Here is a 20,461-nt window from a genome sequence, read left to right as displayed (position 1 = left end):
GTGTCATGATAGGATTGAAGGTGAGATGGGCCCCACTGAACTCTGGTGACACTGCAGATGTTTCTTGATTTTTCAAAGTGCCTATAGCATGGTTAAAATGTCACTATTTTGTATTACATTTTAGAATAGTCTGCTGGGCAATTAAATATTATAATCATTAAATATTACATGTTTCCCCATGAGAGTCAGAAGAAACCATGTTCCTTTTAGAATCTTACCTCAGCTAGAAAGATCAAGCTCAATCACTCAAAAGGGAGTGAATCTAAAATATTACTTTCTTCATTCTTATTGACTATAATATAATCTCTATGAGGTAACTTGGGGAGCCTGCTCTTATCACACTGAAGATGACAAGCTTAACTAGACATTCGTTAATAGTAATTCACTGGTCATATATGTACTACAACGGAGTAATTATTTGAATGCTGGAAAAGGGAAGGTTTTTATAAACCTTTCTAAAATAGAATCCTCAATCACTCGGCATATATTCCATAGAGAAAAGAGGCTTTAGACTCAAAATACCAAGTTCAGACACGAAACAAAGACATACCTAACTTTTCATATATCAGATGTTGAGACTATTTCCCCATCCCTAGATAAGAGTAATCTGATTTAAAAGCAGAACTGTTTTTTAGCCCCTTATACAATAACTTTGGTGGTTCAACATTTTCCCTCATTGATAGCCCCTCTTCCGCATTCCAATTTTCTGTAACATGTGTACATACACATACACACACACACACACACACACACACACACACACACACACACACACACTCTTTGAAAAATTATGGGGATAACAACTGCTCTGAGAAGGTGGAAATAAAGGTCCCCAATGATCAATTTATGCTACCTAGAAGCAGAACATGCATGGAAACTTCTGCTTAGGGTTCAGCCCTTGATGTGATCATGAACAACAAAAACCTGAATGCTGCCATTATAAACTATCCTGACGTAATGCACGTAAAGTACTTGCACAGAGCCTTGTACATAGTGGGTACTCAATAAGTGTTAGCTATCATTATTACTGATACTATTACAAATAGTAGAGCCTTGAAAAAGCCTAAAATATTATAACAGACAAACCTGAGAATTTTCTAACCAAAAATAGAGAAAAATATTACGGAACTTACTTTGTCTTTTATAAATAGACTTTATTATAACATATATCTATATGGATAGAGTAGACTTTTAAAAATATGGGTTAATTCTTACTCCTACCCTAAGGTCTACATAAAAACAGAATAGCAGAATTCGAGTCCAGCCCACAGAACATTGAAGTGACCCTGAGGGATTAACAGGGATCAATGGACTACACTTTATAACTAAGTAGTGTTGAAATGGAAAAGAGAGGTAATTATCCCTCTCAACAAATACAAACACACACACACACACACACACACACCCCTTTTTAGACTTTCAGATGTGCTCCCCTATTCTGATAAACCTGTCACTCACCACAGCAAAGACAAAGTCCAGATACTTGATGCTGCTGCTGCTCAGCCTAAGTAGAGCAGTTTGAGGATGGCAGCTGCCAGTGAAGTTGGTTGTGTTGGGATTGATGTTAATAACCAAAGCAACCTTCAGGGGAAGAAGAGGGGAGAGAGGTACAGATGAACCATAAAAATCTACAGCAAAACCTTATACTCTAATAAGACCAAGTTCGTGGAGGACAAAAAAATCCTTTTGTCTCCTAGATATGGATACTTAAGTGTATGATACCTTACTTTCAAAGCTGGCCCGGGTCCTCAAGCTATGACTCAGAAGACTTTAAAAAAAAAAAGGAAGACAAGAGGAAAGCTTCTTCAAATAATGAGCCAAATGAAAACACATTTTTTAGTGGAGCACAAGAGCCATCTGTGTAGCTTGTGTAAAGTCCTAGGACTCTGAAAATGGGATTGGTTTGCTGGCACGCCCTCTGTAGCCCCAGTGGAGCACTGCAACCAGAGGTGCCATCGGTACACCCCTATCTATATCTACCTATCTACCTATACCATTCAAGTCATCAAATAGCTGGAGAAACAGCTGCACTGTTCCACACCTAGTGTGGTTCAGGTAAAAGTGTGAAGGAGTTATATTTTAAACTAACGAAATAAAGATCAACTGCTCGTATTCTGATCTACTGATGGCAAAATGAGTATACACCCCAAAGAGTCCTTTAAACTACTAGGTTTCCGGCTGGCCAATACAACACCTTGACAGTGACATTAACATTTCACGGTTGTAATAACTCAAATTCATCAAAACTCTACACGTCAACACAAATCTCTATTTAAAACTGCAGCATTCTAATAACACTAGTCTTGGGGGTGAAGGCTGGACCCACTACATTTGAAAGGAGATACAGAAAGAATGTATCAATAAAAACAGGCAACTATACCTTATCATGAGTAATGTTCAGCTGCAGCCCCATGGTAGCCAGAAGACATGTCCCATTGCTATTTACAACTGAATAGGATCCAACCTCTGGCTTTTCCTTTTTAGGGGGTGTTGTAGTAGGAGATGGCACAGTGGTGGGAACGACGGGCACCACTGTGGTTAAAGTTTTATCTTTATCACACAAAAACTCTGAAACAAACAAAGGACAAAATAAATTTTTTAATTCATAAGGCCAGGGAAGGGCAAACTATTTCTCACAATAAAAGTCCAAAAGGGTTATATTTAGGGTAGAGAATATCTTGATAGTATTATTTTAAACTAAAGGAGTCAGAGGTCCTCAAACTGCTGCTTCATATGCAGACAGTCTTAAGAGTTATGACGTGGCAGACAGGCTCCAGACACATACAAATGCATCATCTACTCACGCGTGGCCACACACTCATCTTTTCATACCCTTAAGTCCCTTTGTTCCCCCAAAACATCATCCGCCTCTGAGGTGAAAATCAGAGGTTTAAGTTTGAAAACAGTCTGCCCCTACCTAGGCCTGTCCTCTTCTTCTCCACATATAACCACTATAAGGAAAAATACTGTTTTTAACTGAAAAAAGTTTAAAAATCATTGAAGGATTTAAATACAAATGAACCTTTTATTTCAACCTCTTCTTAGGACGTGTTGGTAGTTTTCCAGAACTGGTGCACGAGAAATTATTGTATTTCCAATAAAGTCACATAAAAGCTACAAAATCAATTTATAAAAGTCAAGATTAGAACATAGAAATCCCACTTCTCAGCCTTTGTCTCGGATCTTCAAAAGCTGAAGAGCTGGGGATCAAATGCTACCTGAGGATTTGTTCAAACAAAGATTAGGTTTTATCCACTGAAAACGCTACAGGTAGCACATTTTAAAAGACCATTCCACAACATGTACATCAGAAACTTACAAGTGCAAGTTCCACAAGAATAAGAATTGCTGTTATTTATAAAAACTTTACAGTGCAGTGCAAGGTGTAAGTCTTAACATATAAATGCTTTAAGATAACAAGTTCAACTAAAGCTACCTGGTATATGCTAATCTTAAGTTAGGACCCAAGTACAGAAGTATATATATATTTTTTAAGTGCTCACCTTTTGTGCTCACCGTGCCATTTTGGACAAAAGCTTGTACATGAACATCCCAATAGTGCTGGACAACATCATTCTTTCCCAAGGTTGATAAACTATTGCATCTAAAGATGTCATTCAATGGAACACTGAATGCCACACGGTCAGAAACAGTAAAAACTCCTGTAAAAGAAGATTAACAATAGCTATTTCCAAGAAGGTAGGAGGAAAGTGATCATATAACTATACATTAGACTTTCATCTCTTCTGTCTGCCTGCGCTGCCCCATTCCTGAAGTGACAAAAGACAAGGCCTGTTCAGGAACTGACAAATTCACTGTGGCTGAAACACAAGGAGTAAAGAGGAAAGACGTGATGGGGATTAGGAAGGAAAGATAAATTGCAGGTGGTCACACTTTGAAGCATCTTCTATGATCTAAGGACAGGTTGGGTTTTATTTTGTTAGCAATAGAAGGTCAGCTTCAGTTTTTAAAGCTGGGAATAACAAATGTATCATTTATTTTAAGGAACATAGCAAAACTGTAGAGGTTAAGCAGAGCAGAAAACTTTTAAGGAAAGTCATTTAAGAGGGAAATTAGTTAGAAGGCCAATGAGCTGGTTAAGGGGAAAGGCGAGGAGGAGTTGCCTAAAGCAAGATAGTGAGGGGCAGTAAGAAGAGAGTAAAGAGGCCAAATTGAAGACACATAGCTAAGGTAGAATCAACAGGACTTAGTGACGAAACATCTAAAATTCTCTCCTTTCTCCCCCCTCCACTGAGATTGGGATATTAACATGGTGTTTGTAGTAGCTTAGCATTTCTCACAGATAGTATTTCATCCTGACCCCAGAAGCACAGGTAGATGGGCTTTCGTTTCCTGGACTTGGGGATGAGTGATTCATTTGGATTTATGGGATATCAAAAGATCATATTTCCATTTCAGGAAAATTTCAGAATATGAAAGCAATAAGTTACCACGTTTCTGTACAGAGTTATTATAAGACTATGATCACACTTATCCACCCAAATGGCTTAGCTTCTTTGGGAGAAGCAAGGAAGGAAGGTATTCAAGGCCCTTAATATAGGCTGCCTTCTGTGCCTCTCCATCACATAGCAAGGCAGGACTTATGCTGCCTTGGCACCCCCTACCGGCCAAAGGAAAAAAAAAAATTTAAACCAATGAACCAAAACATTTTTCTCCAAAACTGTTTCCCACTGTTAACATCAGTGAATAGATGTATGAACTAGCTGTATGTAGATAGACCTCAAAAACAAATGAGTGCAAAAACAAGCTGTAGACATACTGGAGTTACATTATAAAACTATGTCATTTTTAGGGCTTCCCTGGTGGTGCAGCGGTTGAGAATCTGCCTGCCAATGCAGGGGACACGGGTTCGTGCCCTGGTCCGGGAGGATCCCACATGCCGCGGGGCAACTAGGCCCATGCACCACAACTGCGAAGCTTGCACTCTAGAGGCCGCACGCCTGGAGCCTGTGCTCTGCAACAAGGGAGGGCCACCTCCATGAGGAGCCCACGCACTGCAACGAGGAGTAACCCCTGCTCGTGGCAACTAGGGAAAGCCCGTGCACATCAATGAAGACCCAACGCAGCCAAAAATAAATAAACAAAAAATAAATAAATTTTAAAAAATAAAAAAACAAAACTGTCATTTAAAAAATGATGTATTGTTTATGAACATATATTGACATATACATTAGTCAAATACAAACACGTGGAGCTTCCCTGGTGGTGCAGGGGTAAAGAATCCACCTGCCAATGCAGGGAACATGGGTTCGAGCCCTGATCCGGGAAGATCTTACATGCCGCGGAGCAACTAAGCCTGTGCGCCACAACTACTGAGCCTGCGTTCTAGAGTCCGTGAGCCACAACTACTGAGCCTGTGTGCCACAACTACTGAAGCACGCACGCCTAGAGCCCGAGCTCCACCACCACAATGAGAAGCCTGCGCACTGCAATGAAGAGTAGCCCCCACTCGCCGCAACTAGAGAAAGCTGCAAGCAGCAACAAAGACCCAGTGCAGCCAAAAATAAATAATAAATAAATAAATTTAAAAAAAAGAAAAAACCATCATCAACAGTCCATTTAAGGAAGCCATTTAAAATCTCAAATAGTTTCAAATATTACAGAGAAGCCAGCAATAAAAATTGCATTTTCCCTTGCTTAAAATTAAAGGGATGAGGGAATTCCCTGGTGGTCCAGTGGTTTCGACTCCACGCTTTCACTGCCAAGGGCACGGGTTCAATCCCTGGTCAGGGAACTAAGATCCCACAAGCTGCACGGCCCGGCCAAAAAAAAATAAAATATAAATAAATAAATAAAGGGGGGAGAGACTGGCATTAACCTTTCAGAGTCCACAGTTTTTCCATCAAATCTGTCAGATTAAACCCCATCTGCTTTTACTGCCACCCCCCCTTGGTCTGGCTACTCATTACATCATCACTTGATTCCTATAACAGCCTCTTAAACTGGCATATCTGCCTGTAGTCTCCTCACTTCCAATTAATCCTGCAGAACATTCTTTATAAACTACTGTCTCTGCTTTTGTTACATCATTCTCCTGCTTAAAAACCTAAAATGGTTCCCCAGTGCCTACCCCATCAAGCTATAAATGCCTTTCCTTGGCTTCCAAGGCCCCCTATAATTTAGACTCACTGCACCTAGCTAACTTGATTTTCCTTCTACTATACACACAGCCTCTATTTTAATCAGGCAGCTCTCCAATTACTGCTGTGCATACTATGCTTCCCCCTGCTGGAAATATTCTGCTCAAAATTCTCCACTTATTCAAAATCTACCATTAGGCCAAGTTTCAGCTCAGGTCCTCCTTCTCTACACCAAGCTTTCTCACTCCTTCAATGCACGCTGACCTCTGCTCCTCATCAGGACATCCTGTCCACAGGCATCCACTGATGGGCTCAGGGACTATGTACCATATGCAGTTTACTCTGTACTTTGAGAGGGTCTAGAGCTTTCCTCACATTGTCAGAAAAGATTTATGAACACTTCATGCCCAAAACACAAACAATAACAAATTCACAAGGATCTCAATGCTTTCCAATTTATCCATATAACTTGGGTAAACAACTTCACTTTGCCTCTCCAACTAGTTTTTAAGCTCGGTGAAAGTTAGGGGCAAATCCTAATACTAGTTCTGAAAGACAATATATGGCAGAAAGCTAAATACCAAGATATCCAATAATAAACCTGCTTTAGTTATCCTCTCAAACGAAGACATCAGTCAAAAGAAAACTAGGATTTAATGTCCAAGTCTCAGTTAGTGACACCTCCAAGTTTTACATGAGCTCATTCACTTCTGGATCTTTAAAATATGATCCTATTTTTGTGTGTGTGTGTGTGTGTGTGTGTGTGTGGTACGCGGGTCTCTCACTGTTGTGGCCTCTCCTGTTGCGGAGCACAGGCTCCGGATGCACAGGCTCAGTGGCCAGGGCTCACGGGCCCAGCCGCTCCGCGGCACGTGGGATCTTCCCGGACCGGGGCACGAACCCGTGTCCCCTGCATCGGCAGGCAGACTCTCAACCACTGCGCCACCAGGGAAGCCCCTAAAATATGATCTTTTGATACCCCATAAATCCAAATGAATCACTCATCCCCAAGTCCAGGAAACGAAAGCCCATCTACCTGTGCTTCTGGGGTCAGGATGAAATACTATCTGTGAGAAATGCTAAGCTACTACAAACACCATGTTAATATCCCAATCTCAGTGGAGGGGGGAGAAAGGAGAGAATTATATCCCTAACAAGATTGAAATCTCCATTATCCATGCCTTCAAAATATTTTAACACACATTTCAGTTCTAGTAGTCACAACAATGGCCTAATTCCCAATGCCTTCCCAAGTTCATTTTGACCTAAAATTCTCTCAAAATAGCAGCAAATGTTGATTTCAGTCATCTTACTTTTTAAAGAACTTTTTTTTCCTTACCTTTTTTACTTTTCAGTCAAAATCCTACCTAAATGGTAAAAAAGATTTGAAGATGAAGTATTTCTGCTGGTCTCAGGTTACTAAACTTGTACACATTTAAAATAGTTATTAGTAGGGCTTCCCTGGTGGCACAGTGGTTGAGAGTCCGCCTGCTGATGCAGGGGACACGGGTTCGTGCCCCGGTCCGGGAAGATCCCACATGCCGTGGAGCGGCTGGGCCCGTGAGCCATGGTCACTGAGCCTGCGCATCCGGAGCCTGTGCTCCGCAACGGGAGAGGCCACAACAGTGAGAGGCCCGCGTACCCCCCCCCAAAAAAAAAACACAAAAAATAGTTATTAGTAAAGGATTTTCTCATTCATTCAACACTTGTTGAGTGCCCACTATTGAATGAAATAAATAATAGTAGTTAAGTGCATGCATGGACTCTGTAAGCTCAACACACTTTGGTTCAAACACCAGCTCACGCACTTACTAGCTTGTGTGACCTTTGGGAAAGACATCTAATCTCATCAAGCCTCATTCCCTTTACCTGTAAAATTGAGATAACATCTACTTCCCGGGGTTGCTGTTAAAGATTAAGTGAGATGCTGCTGGCAACACACTTAGGATACTATTGATACATGGTACATAGTAAAGCACCAAGCAATGACAGCAAATATCCTTACTGTGTCAAACACTATGCCATGCAAGGAAATACAAAGACATGGTGTTTCCATTCCAAACAGGAAGACAGACTTGCATAAGGACGGCTTTTAAATTATTTACATTTCTTTTTATTATTAATAAAGAGTAAGAGAACACAACACAATCCAATTCTTAAGGTTACCTTTTTCTTTCGCATCAGGAAATGTTGTGTTATCATTAGTGTTGTAGGAAAATGAGATGCTGTCGATTGAATACGAATACGTCTCCTCTGTAAAATTCACAATCCAGGAAAAACCAGATCCAAACTGCACTGCGATTTTGGGACCATTCTGGTCATCCCCACAAGAGCTTCCACTGTACGTTGCAGCACCAAGGTCTGAAATGGTTACAGTTTTCTAAAAGAAAAAAAAAATCTGGGAGTTAGGCCCAAACAGGCAGTAATGAGCACAAGCATTTCCAAGCGGGGTACCACTGCAGTTGACCTCACGCGCCCCGCGGCCAGCCTGGCCCGTCTGTGCTGACCAGTCTCATATTCGTCGGCTACACACCAGTCCCTCTGGACAAATCCATGCAAGTCTAAGGAAAAGGAAAACTGGCCTGAACCTCTGTTATTAGGTTGATTTTTAAAAAAAATCAGATTGTAAGCAGGCAGGACCTTAACCAAAAGAAATAAGCAGGCAAAAAGGATTGAGAGGATACCCGCCCCCAAAGGAGACTTTAATAGCAAGCTATTAAAAAAAGGACAAGCTTTGATGTTAGTACATGTTACAAACACTATAGAAGTAGTTAGACCTGAAACACCATACAGTCTTCAGATTATTTGCCCCTAACCAACTCCAAAAAACCTCTGAAGAACTGATGAATTAAAATATTCATTCCTAAATAAATAAATAAAATAAAAAATATTCATTCCAACATTAAACAGAATACCTTCAAGTGTACATGCTAAAATAGCTCCACAGAATTTACACGTTACGTCAGTTAACATATGAAATCTTATTTGTATAAATGAATACAAAGGCTAAAATAAGAGTAGAAGTAAATTCCTACTATAAAACTCAAAGAAAAATAAAAATACTTACATTATGTTTATCTGTGGTCTCATAGCGTATTGTGAAATTCATCTGCCATTTTGCATAAAGGCAAGTGGCGTTTTGTGGATCTGTCAAATTAAGTTCCAATGCATAAGATGAGACAGCTCCTAGATTTATTAAAAAGAGTAAGATTTTTTAATTGGACTACAAAAACATACATAAAATAAAAACAAGCTCTATCCAGCACTGAAGTTCAACCAGCTCTAAAATGAAACAAAGTATTTTTAATATATATGGTAACTTGGCCATTATCTTTTTATCGAAATCCTGTTGATAAAGTTAGCAATACCCCTTCCCAAAAAAGTTTACTCAACATAGGATGCTTAGGTAATGGCACAGACTGGTGACATTTGCCTTTTACCTCCTAATAATCGTTTCCACACTCTGTGCCTCGCTAGTTTTGTTTTGGGCAATTATAGTTTACCTGTTAGGACTTTTGTTTTTTAAGGTAAATGAGGTGAAGGGGAAGCGTGGGAGGGGTGTTAAACTCCTGCTTTTCTCAAACCAGCTGGTGGAACTTTCTCTACATAAATAATGATAGATCTGATTTCTGTGGTCTTGCTGCTTTAAATCCTGTCACAAGCTATGTGATCTATGACACTTAGAAGTCTTGGCAAACTATTTTATTCCAATGTGAAAAAATGATGATGTGGGCCAGGTCTAAGTGTGTGTACCACATGACCAAAGGAACAGTACTGCAAAGGTTGTTAGATCCATAAGCAAAAGGTTAATTTTTATAAATGCAGCATTCATCATTTTTGTCTCATAATAAAATCCAATTGATTAGAAAGCCTAATTAATCTTTTGACATGGGACTTCCCTGGTGGCGCAGTGGTTCAGAAATCCACCTGCCAATGCAGGGGACACGGGTTTGAGCCCTGGTCTAGGAAGATCCCACATGCCGCGGAACAACTATGCCTGTGCGCCACAACTACTGAGCCTACGCTCTAGAGCCCGCGAACCACAACTATTGAGCCCGTGCTCCGCAACAAGAGAAGCCACCGCAATAAGAAGCCCGTGCACCACAACGAAGAGTAGCCACCTCTCGCCGCAACTAGAGAAAGCCCGTGCACAGCAATGAAGACTCAACACAGCCAAAACTAATAAATAAATAAATAATTTTTTTAAAAAAATCTTTTGACATGGACTTAAAGTCCCTTCCTACATTCTCAGCCTGCTACCTCTCTTTTAGCAGAGAAACCTTTCAGGGACAGAAAAGCCTTGGGACTTTTCAGCTAACTTGACTCTGATCTTCTACACTAGGTTAAACATGGGGACATTACCTATTACAATGAAGAGTCCAAGGACTCAAAACACGATATGCCAGCAAACTTACCAGCAGCAGAAATGATGGGCCATCATCTAAGGATTTTCTTCACTAACACACATACCCAAGGGATGAGCTGTTTCCGGTTAAGATAGCTGCATAGCCCTGAATGATACCTGAGCACACCAGCGTCACCTACAAGTGGGGACACGCTATAGACTACAGAGAATAAAGTCCTAAGAGGAATAACAAGAAGGCGTGCCTCAGCAACAGCTTTCAAGCTGTACACAAAGCTCTCGTCATGCTCTGCATGCTCTGGAGACCAGGCTGCCTCGCCAAGCCTGAATCTGATATGCTAAAGCTTGTGGTTGCTGACAATGCCTAAATGTATCGGCTAAGGCTCCAATAAGACCTTGTGAGGACCAAGTAGGTTTTACAGGCTTTCTTTTCTCAGAACAATATGGAATGGAGCTGGCATCATTGATCCAAGGCTACCCTGCAGTGGTGTTGAGAACTGCAGCTTAGAATTCTTCTAATCACCTGGAGGCCGGCTTTCCATACACTGTCTCTCTTGGTCTTGTTTAAAGTCCCTCGTTTTAACATATTCTCCTTGTGACTATTCAAAGCATTCAAAACTATCAGAAACAACCAAGAAAAGCCTGGCAGGTATTAGTCATTTTCTTTCCAAAGATATTAGAGTAACAAACAAACCAGTGTAAAACAATGATTAGTATCAACGTGTGCTGGGGGGGGGTGGAGAACTCTGACCTATGAGACAGAGGGCACAGGTTGTGGCTCACACTTGCCACTACATTAACATCAAAACAGCCTACCTGCCAGCCCATAAATGAGAACTGAGAAATGCCCTGAGGGTCCAAAACATTCTGTTCTCATACCTTCATAGCCCTTCTCGCTGTGAGAGCTATGCCTTCACAGGGCTTCCTTGGCATCCCGGTCTACATCTCCAACTGCACAGGAGCCACTTTTACTCAAGGCCTATCACCTCAAACTCAACAATTCCACAATGAAAATCTACCCTTCGACTTCCTCCAAACGAAGCCCACCTTCTCAGCCTCACTGGCTCGAAAGGAAAGGCAGGACCTTGTACCGACACTCAGGCTCAAAAGGTTTTGGGAAGTAGCTTCTACTTCATTCTCTTTGTTAAGTCCTACTGATTTTTTTTTCCCTTCAAATTCCCTCTGAAATCCAATCCTTTGCCTTTTATTTCTATTTCAACTCCACCACCACACCCCTGACTTACTACAGGTACCTCCTAGCTACCCCTGGAACTGCTGTCGGATTAATGGTCCTTAAATACCTCTTCCTGGGGCTACCCTGGTGGTGCAGTGGTTAAGAATTCACCTGCCAATGCAGGGGGGGGACAGGGCTTCGAGCCCTGGTCCAGGAAGATCCCACATGCCGTGAAGCAACTAAGCCCATGCGCCACAACTACTGAGCCTGCGCCCTAGAGCCCGTGAGCCACAACTACTGAGATCTGCGCGCCTGGAGCCTGTGCTCCACAACAAGAGAGGCCACTGCAATGAGAAGCCTGCGCACCGCAACGAACCACAACTAGAGAAAAGCCCGCGCATAGCAACGAAGACCCAACACAGCCAAAAACAATAAAATAAAAACTTTTTTTAAAATTAAAAATGAAATACCTCTTCTCTCAGGGTACTTTCTTGATCAAAACCTTTTTTACTGGCTCCAAAATTCCCACATTAAATTTAAATTCCTCTGCCTGACTTTCAAACTAATCTTTAATCTTGTCCCACCCTATTCCTTCAACTTCTCTCAAGCCATGTTCCCAGAACACACCCTTTAATTTGCCTGAACTTGTTCCAGTCAACCTCCCAGGCTTCTACTGCTCCTAACGTTTGAAATCTACGTGTTCACCTCAGGAGGGATTTAACTTTCTGCTGTCCCCAAATCTGAAACACCCACCACCCTGCCTTTTTGTTACAATTTCTGGCAAATATCCCCACCCACTACAACAGCTGAACATGTTAGATGTCCCAGCCTCCCTTGTGGTGAGGATGGCACTTACTTAGATTAGGCTCCATCCAGCAAAGGCATCCACCCCAGATTCTGAGTAAGAGGGCGGTGAAATGCAGCCAAGAAGGGAACTATCACACTCAGATGCAAGTAGCTACAGCAGGATCGGGGTCCCAGGCAACAAGGCCAGAACAGCTAGTGGCAGTGGCCAGCAGTGCAAGCTACAGGTTAATGCTTGGTGATGGCAGTGCAGTTCAGTGGCATGAGTTGGGGTATTGAACTAGGCTTTGGGGTATATAGTCAAGAGCTCCAGTAGTTCTGAGTTACCTAATGAACATTTTTTTATAAAGTAAAAATTTACTGATGTGTTACATACAGAAAAGTACACAGCATACATTCGGAAGGGATTTAAAAGGCACAAAGTATACAGCTCAAAGAATTTTCACAAACTGAACCCGCTTGTGTCAGGAGACATTGTGTCAGGAACATTCCAAGTACTCCTCAAAGTCCCCGTTCCCCCTTCCCGTTACGATTTCCCTCCCAAGGGCAGCCGCCATCCTGTCTTCTAACAGTATAGTTTACTTTTGCCTGCTTTTCAACTTGATGTAAATGAATTCACTCACTATGCTCTTTTGTATCTGGCTTCTTTCACTCAATATTATGTCTGTGAGATTCACCCGTGCTGTTGTGTACAACTGCAGTTTGTCATTTCTCTCTGTGTATAGCCTTCTTTCACTACTTGTCTATGCTACTGCTGATGGGCGTTTGGATAGTTTCCAGTTTGGTTCTATTACAAATGGACACATCGGTGAACACAGGTGTATGTGTGTCTATTGGGTATGTGTCTAGGAATGAAATTGCAGGGTCAAAGGGTTTGCACATGTCCCAATATCTTTCTAATAATTCCTTTTCTGCTTAAAAAAATGAGATTTTATTTCTGTTGCTTACAACTAAGAACCCAGACTGATATGCTGTCCACTTTTCAGCAGCCATTTTCTCCATAAAGATTTCCTTGACTACAAAAGACCTCAAGGAGCAGTCATAGGGCATAGCCCCACACTAGAGTGCATTTTACACTATCATGAATTATTCATTTATTTTATGCCTGTAAATCCTGTCTCCCCTACTGTCATAAGCTCCAAAACAACAGTTTTCAACTGTTACTTCCCAACAAACTGATGTGCCTTGGTAAATTATAGTACATAGCAAGTAATTTGTTAACTATTAAAAAAGTAACAAAGTCCATGAATGAATGATATACATGGGTAGATTCAAGATTCCCTTTTGATAAGGTCTCTGCCACTCATTTGAATTTCAATATGCTCCCTTAAACAGATGATCTTATCTATGCCACAGCCCCTAGGAGTGTGTCTTTTATATGAATGTCATCCATCACAAGTGTCATGGTGGGGGGAGACCATGTTTATTACTTCCCTTTATCTCCTATCATTCCTAGTAGTGCTGAATACATATTAGATTCTCCATAAATACTGATTGATTAGATCAAGGTGAAAATACCATGCAATAACGACCCAGAACACAGCTTAATCTAATTACAGGAAGAGCCTTTAGCTCTTCCAAATCATGAACCCAATCTATCAGGCTTCTGGATACTCCCTCAACCCCCATGTCCATTTTTCGCAATAAATTTTGACGTGGATTTCAAGCTAGGAATAATCCTCTTCCCAGAAGTTAAGTTTATAGTTGAAACATTTACACTTTGGTAAAAAAATCTTCAGCAAGCCATTTCCATCCTTATTGAAGTGTTTGATTTTCAAATAGCCAAACCATTTTTGTCTAAAAGGCTTTGACATTAAAAACCCACAGCTGAATATATCCTAGGGTGTGTAATTATAGAGCTGACAGTTTATTCTCCAAAGAGACGAAAAAGGCAAATTCAACTTTCTCAAATTCAAATATCTTCTTAATCTTGTTTCCAAAGAGATCATTTATAGGTTCTTTTAGAACTCAGAACAGACTCTGTTCTCCAAGCATGGCACACTGCAAAAAGTGGCTAGGTTTTTATATGTCTATTTGACCCAAAGTGTAGTTGAAAAATATACATTTGTAAACAATATGGGAGTGGGGTGGGAACATAATACTAGTGGTAAAACAAAACCAATAAAAAACAAACAGTGATCCAAGAGGCAATATAATGGGACAGTTAAGAGTCCCATCACCGGCATTGAAGAGCTAGAATTCAAATCAGGCAGTCCAATTTACTAGCTGTGAGACTCTGGGCAAGTTAACCTTGCTAAGAATTGTAGTGTGTACTTCTCCAATACATTCTTTGAAAGCATGAAAGCCCTTCAGAGCTAAGAGAACTTTGCCAAGCCAAGTTAGAGATTCCAGCTTAAAAGTTTCCCTTCTAGTAAACACAGCACCTAAAGGGATCCTTCCCAAATTTTAGGTATGTCTACTTTCATCATACTTAGTTATGGCCTCTTGTCCTCAAACTCATCAATTCAGAATGAGGTTGAGCAAAGGGTCTTAAAAACAAAAAAATAAAACAAGCCAAAAAAAATCAGGACATAGGCAACAATATCTATTTACTCTTTCTTTTCAACTCATAGGTCTGTTAAAGTCAAATCGACTGTTCCTCAATTCCTAATATAAGTACAATAACTGCTTCGGTTTCTGATACTCTGGATTTCTGGTAGAGCTCTTAAAAATAAAAGTAATAATAGATTTTAAGCTATGAAATAATTTTTTTTAAGGTCAGAGAGTGGGTAAGGAAATAAGACTCAACACCATTCAACTAATGGAAAGGGCTTATTGCTGAGTGCTGTTTGGCAGACCTCCAGAATTCTTTTGCAATGCACAGCAGGATACCAACAAGTACTTATAAAGTACACTTTTGGATCTGATGGGATCTCTGATAATTTTAATCTGAAATTATGATTGGAATGCTTTTGTCACTACAGGAGGAAGAGCAGTCTTCCTGCACCATGGAGCACTGAAGTCAGCTATAATGCTGTGAAAAAAATCCTTGATCACAAATTGCACTCAATGATATAGGGGAAGAAAGCTGCACTCATGAGGAATATGTGAATATCTATAAATCCTATCAGATGTGCTAACCAACGACTAATGGATGAATAATAAGCCTGTCCTTTCAAGTATCTTTTTTTTTTTTTTTTTCAGTACGAGGGCCTCTCACTGTTGTGGAGCACAGGCTCTGGACGCGCAGGCTCAGCGGCCATGGCTCACGGGCCCAGCCGCTCCGCGGCACGTGGGATCCTCCCGGACCGGGACACGAACCCGCGTCCCCTGCATCGGCAGGCGGACTCTCAACCACTGCGCCACCAGGGAAGCCCCAGGTATCTTTATTAAAGCTAGAATAATTTCAGCAGAATCTTGAAATCAAAGTTATCAGTGGTAAGGCTACAGAAAAATCTCAGTGCTTACTTTCTTGCTTTTTGATCACCTCCAAAAGAGAGAGATTGCTTCTTTGTGGAAATCTTATTCTCCTTTTCACCTAGGACTTCCTAGCTCCCCAGGTGAACCTCCACTACTTGTAGATGTGTGTGAAGGGGTACAGGTAAGATACTAGCCTTATTGTATGGGATTACAGTTTAATAAGTTGCTATCTGTACTGCTTAGCACTGATCTTGAAGTTCTCCAACGGAAAACACACACAAAATATCTTGCAAGACCTAATTTAAGGTTCACAGAAGAAAAAGGAGACCAAGTTGGTCTAAGTTCACCGTCATATCCCCAGTGCCCACCAATAAAGACCCTCAACAAAAATTTACTGAGAGGTAACCATGTGCTACCTGGCCCTGTGCTAGGGAGGCAATGGGAAGTAACAGTACAGAAGACAGTCTCCACTCTCGGGGACTAAGACCACAGGGGAGACTTCACTATTTCCGGGGCAATAAAGAGTGGGAAATAGGCTAGCCTAATAACCTAAGAGTTTGGGAAAGACAAGATTTACTCCTATTCCTCCAAATAAGTCACCTGGCTGGCCTCCTTCCAACACTCAGGTCTCTGCTCAAATGTCACCCAACAGTGAAGGCCTTCTGACCACAAAATGTCAAGGAGGGTCACAACCCCACCACCCACTCCCTATCGCCTGCTCTTCTTCCTCATTACCTGCCTCATTTTCTTCACAGTGCTCAGCACTGAAATTCTATTACTTACCTGTTGGGCTGTCTTCCCCCACTAAAATGTAAGCTCTGCGAGAGCAGGAACCTGATCTGTCTTCTCCATTGCTCTATCCATCCCTTTCACCTAGTGGCTGGTACACAAAAGTCATTCCTTAAACAACTGTGGGAAGGAGGGACTCCTACCAGTGAAGTACACACTCAGGACACTTATATCAGTTTTTTTCCCACCCAGAAAAGCCTCAACCCTATAAAAACCAGATGTCAGACTAGTTACAGGAATCAATAACCACAGAAATCTGAAATCTATGTCACAAAGGGAACATAAGCAGTGACGCTAGGAAAAGTTTTTCATCCACTACTCTTTGTAATGCCTCTATACAGCTTTTCTTCATAAAGTTCTCTAGTCAGTTATAATTCATTCAAATAAATACCAGCATAACTTAAATCTCTGTGAAAAAGACCAATACATAGGCTCTGAGAGTTCTTTTCTATATTTACTCTAGAGCAACTATTTTTAAAAGCTACCTGCTGCAGCTGGGATAGTGTTATAAAGTTACAAAGTGAAAACGGCCCAGCTGGAAGTTAATGAGACCATAAATTCAGGAACAGATCCTCCTTCGTTGGTACCCTCTGCAGTAGTCAGGAACAGCATGAAATTCATAGCAGGTACTTTACAGATATTTCTTGACTTTTCAAAAAACTATTCTTGGCACCCATTTTGATATATAAAAGTAACATGCAAAACCCACCAAGCAACTGAAGAATTGCTCAATTCTTAAGGAAAAAAAAAAAAACACATGGAAGGAGTTTGAGCTCCACAGTGAACCAATAGCTGGGTGCACAAGCAGCTGTAGAGAAAAGGGAGTTTCCATTTCATCCTGGCCCCTCTGAGAAATCTGACCTGCCTACATTATTAACGTTCACTTCTCCAAACCCTGTTCTGAGCTTGAAAGTGGGGGGATCAATCTTGGAAATCTTCCAAGAGAATGAATCTAGTTAGTCCCAATCAATAAATGGCAAACTAGCAGATGAGCTGATGGGTTCTTTTATGTGCTTCTTTTTGCCTGTTTATTTTCTGCAATGAGCAAGCACTGCTTTTATAAAAACAAAACAAAAAAAGCTTTCATTAAAAACAAAAATTTAATGACATGAAAGCCAACAAGACAATGATTATTTCTTTTCACTTTCTCTAAACAATAACAGTGTTGTTTGTGCAGATCCAATTGGCAGTGAACTACTGATTACCAGATGCCTTGGTCAGATGTGTTCTAGTCACTGATAAGGTGCTTTTCGTTGTAAACAATCCTCTCTTAGGGTCGCTTGGGCCTCAGTGAGTACTTCACAGGGGAGTTAAGGCTTCGTTCGAACTGTGTTTGAGCAAAGCCTCTGTGGCCCACTTTCAAGAAGGGCTACAGAAGAGTTTCCTGCACTATGCCCAGCTGGACTCTCTTTTGGCATCAGGACCCCTTTACTCTATCCACTGAAGACCTCAAAGAGCTTTGGTTTATGTGAGTTACATCTATTGGTATTTGCTGTACTAGAAATTAAAACTAAGAAGTGAATAAAACACATCAGACCCATGAAAGTGGTGATGTCATCACACATTCATTCTATAGCCTCTGGAAAACTCCACTGTACTGATGAGAGGATGAAAGTGAAAAAGACAAATGGCTTTAATATCATTCTAGAAACAGTTTTGACCTGACACAACCCCCTCCCCCGGAAAGATCCTTGAGAATCACTAGATTAGATCATCAAGACCCCTTCCAACGCCATGGCTCTGGAGCGAGACTTCTCATCTTTTGGCACTACTGACGTTTTGAGGTGGATAATCCTTTGTCGGGGGTGGGGGAGTACTGTCCTGTGCATTGTGGGATGTTTAGAAGCACCCCTGGCCTCTTCCCACTAGATGCCAAAAGCAATCCCCAATTGTGACAACCAAAAATGTCTCCAGATACTGCTAAATGTCCCCTGGTTGAGAATCCACCATTCCAGGGTGTTGATTTTATTCTACTGAAATGTGAATTACAAAATGTGCACCTCTCACTACCCTCTCAGGCCCCTAATATATCTACTTCCTCTCTACTCCCATCTGGATCCGTTCCTTCTGTTCTTTTATTAGGTCACAAACAGCAAGAGTCAGAGGTAGCAACAAGCACAGGATTTATCAGTTCAGGAAGAGATATTCTGGTCAAAGTTCACTTTTCAGGCATTAAAAGCCCTCAGGGACCCAATGCTTGGGGGTGGGGTGCACATAGCACCATCAGCCAACATTCAGCCAGTCATTCTTACGACCTGGTAACAACCCAATCCTTAGGAAATTACCTACTCTCCTCCTCCGAAAACGAGGTAATAGACCAGTTGTGTGAGAGGGAAGAAGAAATGGAGCTTCTGAAGGCAAAGAGGCAGTATACATACAAGACTCAGATATACCACCCCTCTAAAACCTCAACATCTGGGGACATTTTCGTCAGGGTCTAGCTGGGAGGAAGTAACAAAACTGGTTAAAAAAAAAAAGAAGAAGAAGAAAAAAAAACCCACGATGTCCTCAGCACCTCCAAGTCAGATATTCACTCCCCACCAAAGTTCCTACTCATCCCTTTTAGTCTCCAGAGGTTGGGTCCAAGTTTTCTCCCCTGGAAACTGCCCCAGCCACCTCAGATCCCTTCCCCATCAAAAGTCCAAGTACCAAACTCCAATCCACCATCATTCTTCACCTCTTTAATCACCCTTCCTCCACAGCTTCAGATTCCTACCCCCCGCCACCCAAGCCTTTCACTGCCCCTCAGAATCTAGTCGTATCTGTTCCCCCCACTTACCCCAAGCTTTTCTCCACGCAGGCAGTCTCTTCCCTCAGTTTTCTCTCCCGCCCCACAGTTTTCCACCATCTTCAAAACTCTTGCCAGATACTAGGACCAGGACTCTAAATGTCTATGGCACCCCAGAATCTGCACGTTCCGCCCTCCTACGCTCATCACTCCTTAGAATCTCCCCCCAAGTTACTCTTTCTAACCCGATGTGCTCCACTCCTCTCTCTTCCCTACCTACTCCCTCGGCGTCCACCCCCCCGTTACTTGCCCCGTTATGGGCCCTTCTCCCCTGCCATCCCTCGGTCGGGCCTTCTCTAGGTCATCGCTCGTCACCTCGGGCCAAGCGCCGAGGCCCAGTGTCAGTCGTTCAGCTTCTCAACCCCCTCTCCCCGGACCAGTCTTTCAGGTTGTGGCCTCTGAACTGGGCGCCCCGGGCCCAGGCTCAGGGACTAAGCAGGAGGGCCCGACAACTCACCCAGGACGAGGCAGAGCAGAAGGAGCCCGGAGCCTGGAACCGGGGCGAGGCGGAAGCACACCATGATCCCGCAGAGCAGGCTGCTGCGGCGACAAGTGCAGCGACAGCAGAGAAAATCCTCGCAGAACCGGGGCAAGAGCGCCGCTGACCACCGACCACAACGCCGCAAAACCCAGTACTCGCCGCTTCAGCGCCGGTCATAAGACCAGGGGCGGGACTCTTTCTTGCCTTCAGCCAATCACCGCGTTTGAAGGCGGCCAGAGGGGTGGTGATGCAGAGCCCGGTGGGCGGGGTGACCACGCCCTGGCTTTTTGGTTCACACTCATTCTTACGCTCCTAGGAGATGGGCGCGGACGGCTCTTTCTAAGGCTAAAGAGAAACGAACTTTTTGGGGCGGGGGGGCTAGATAGTAGAGATTATTTCAGTTCCGACTCCTTGAGGAAGGAGAGAATACTTTTGCTGGAGTAAAAATGGTTGCTAGGCATCGCAACGTAATACCTACAAAAATAATACATGATTATTCTCCAAACACTGTTGCCCATGCAGTTCATGTCATTAAAAGGACAAGGGAGCTAGAGGGTGATACAGTCACTGAACGCCAGAGCAGGGCTTGGCCTTGAAGTTC

General features: G+C 42.2%; 1 protein-coding gene across 4 annotated transcripts in view; it reads right to left on the bottom strand.

Annotated features, from left to right (window-relative positions):
- The window catches only part of LAMP2 (lysosomal associated membrane protein 2), a 37,826-nt gene extending 17,764 nt beyond the window's left edge, over window positions 1-20,062 (bottom strand). For 2 of the 4 annotated variants that reach the window (XM_059050070.2, XM_067023561.1), the window contains exons 1-6: window positions 19,837-20,062; window positions 9,169-9,287; window positions 8,268-8,481; window positions 3,504-3,662; window positions 2,381-2,568; window positions 1,459-1,581 (exon numbers count right to left, since the gene is read on the bottom strand). In XM_059050070.2, the coding sequence (XP_058906053.1) occupies window positions 1,459-1,581; window positions 2,381-2,568; window positions 3,504-3,662; window positions 8,268-8,481; window positions 9,169-9,287; window positions 19,837-19,900 (867 nt within the window). In that variant the 5' untranslated portion in view covers window positions 19,901-20,062. The remainder of the gene's footprint in view (window positions 1-1,458; window positions 1,582-2,380; window positions 2,569-3,503; window positions 3,663-8,267; window positions 8,482-9,168; window positions 9,288-19,836) is intronic. The other 2 variants (XM_059050071.2, XM_067023562.1) reach the window with 2 other exon arrangements.
- Between the last annotated feature and the right edge of the window lie 399 nt (window positions 20,063-20,461).

Source organism: Kogia breviceps, chromosome X (genome assembly GCF_026419965.1).
Source record: "Kogia breviceps isolate mKogBre1 chromosome X, mKogBre1 haplotype 1, whole genome shotgun sequence".
Classification (NCBI taxonomy): Eukaryota; Metazoa; Chordata; class Mammalia; order Artiodactyla; family Physeteridae; genus Kogia; species Kogia breviceps.
Note: the sequence above shows the minus strand (reverse complement) of the source record. Positions and strands in the feature narration are given on the sequence as shown.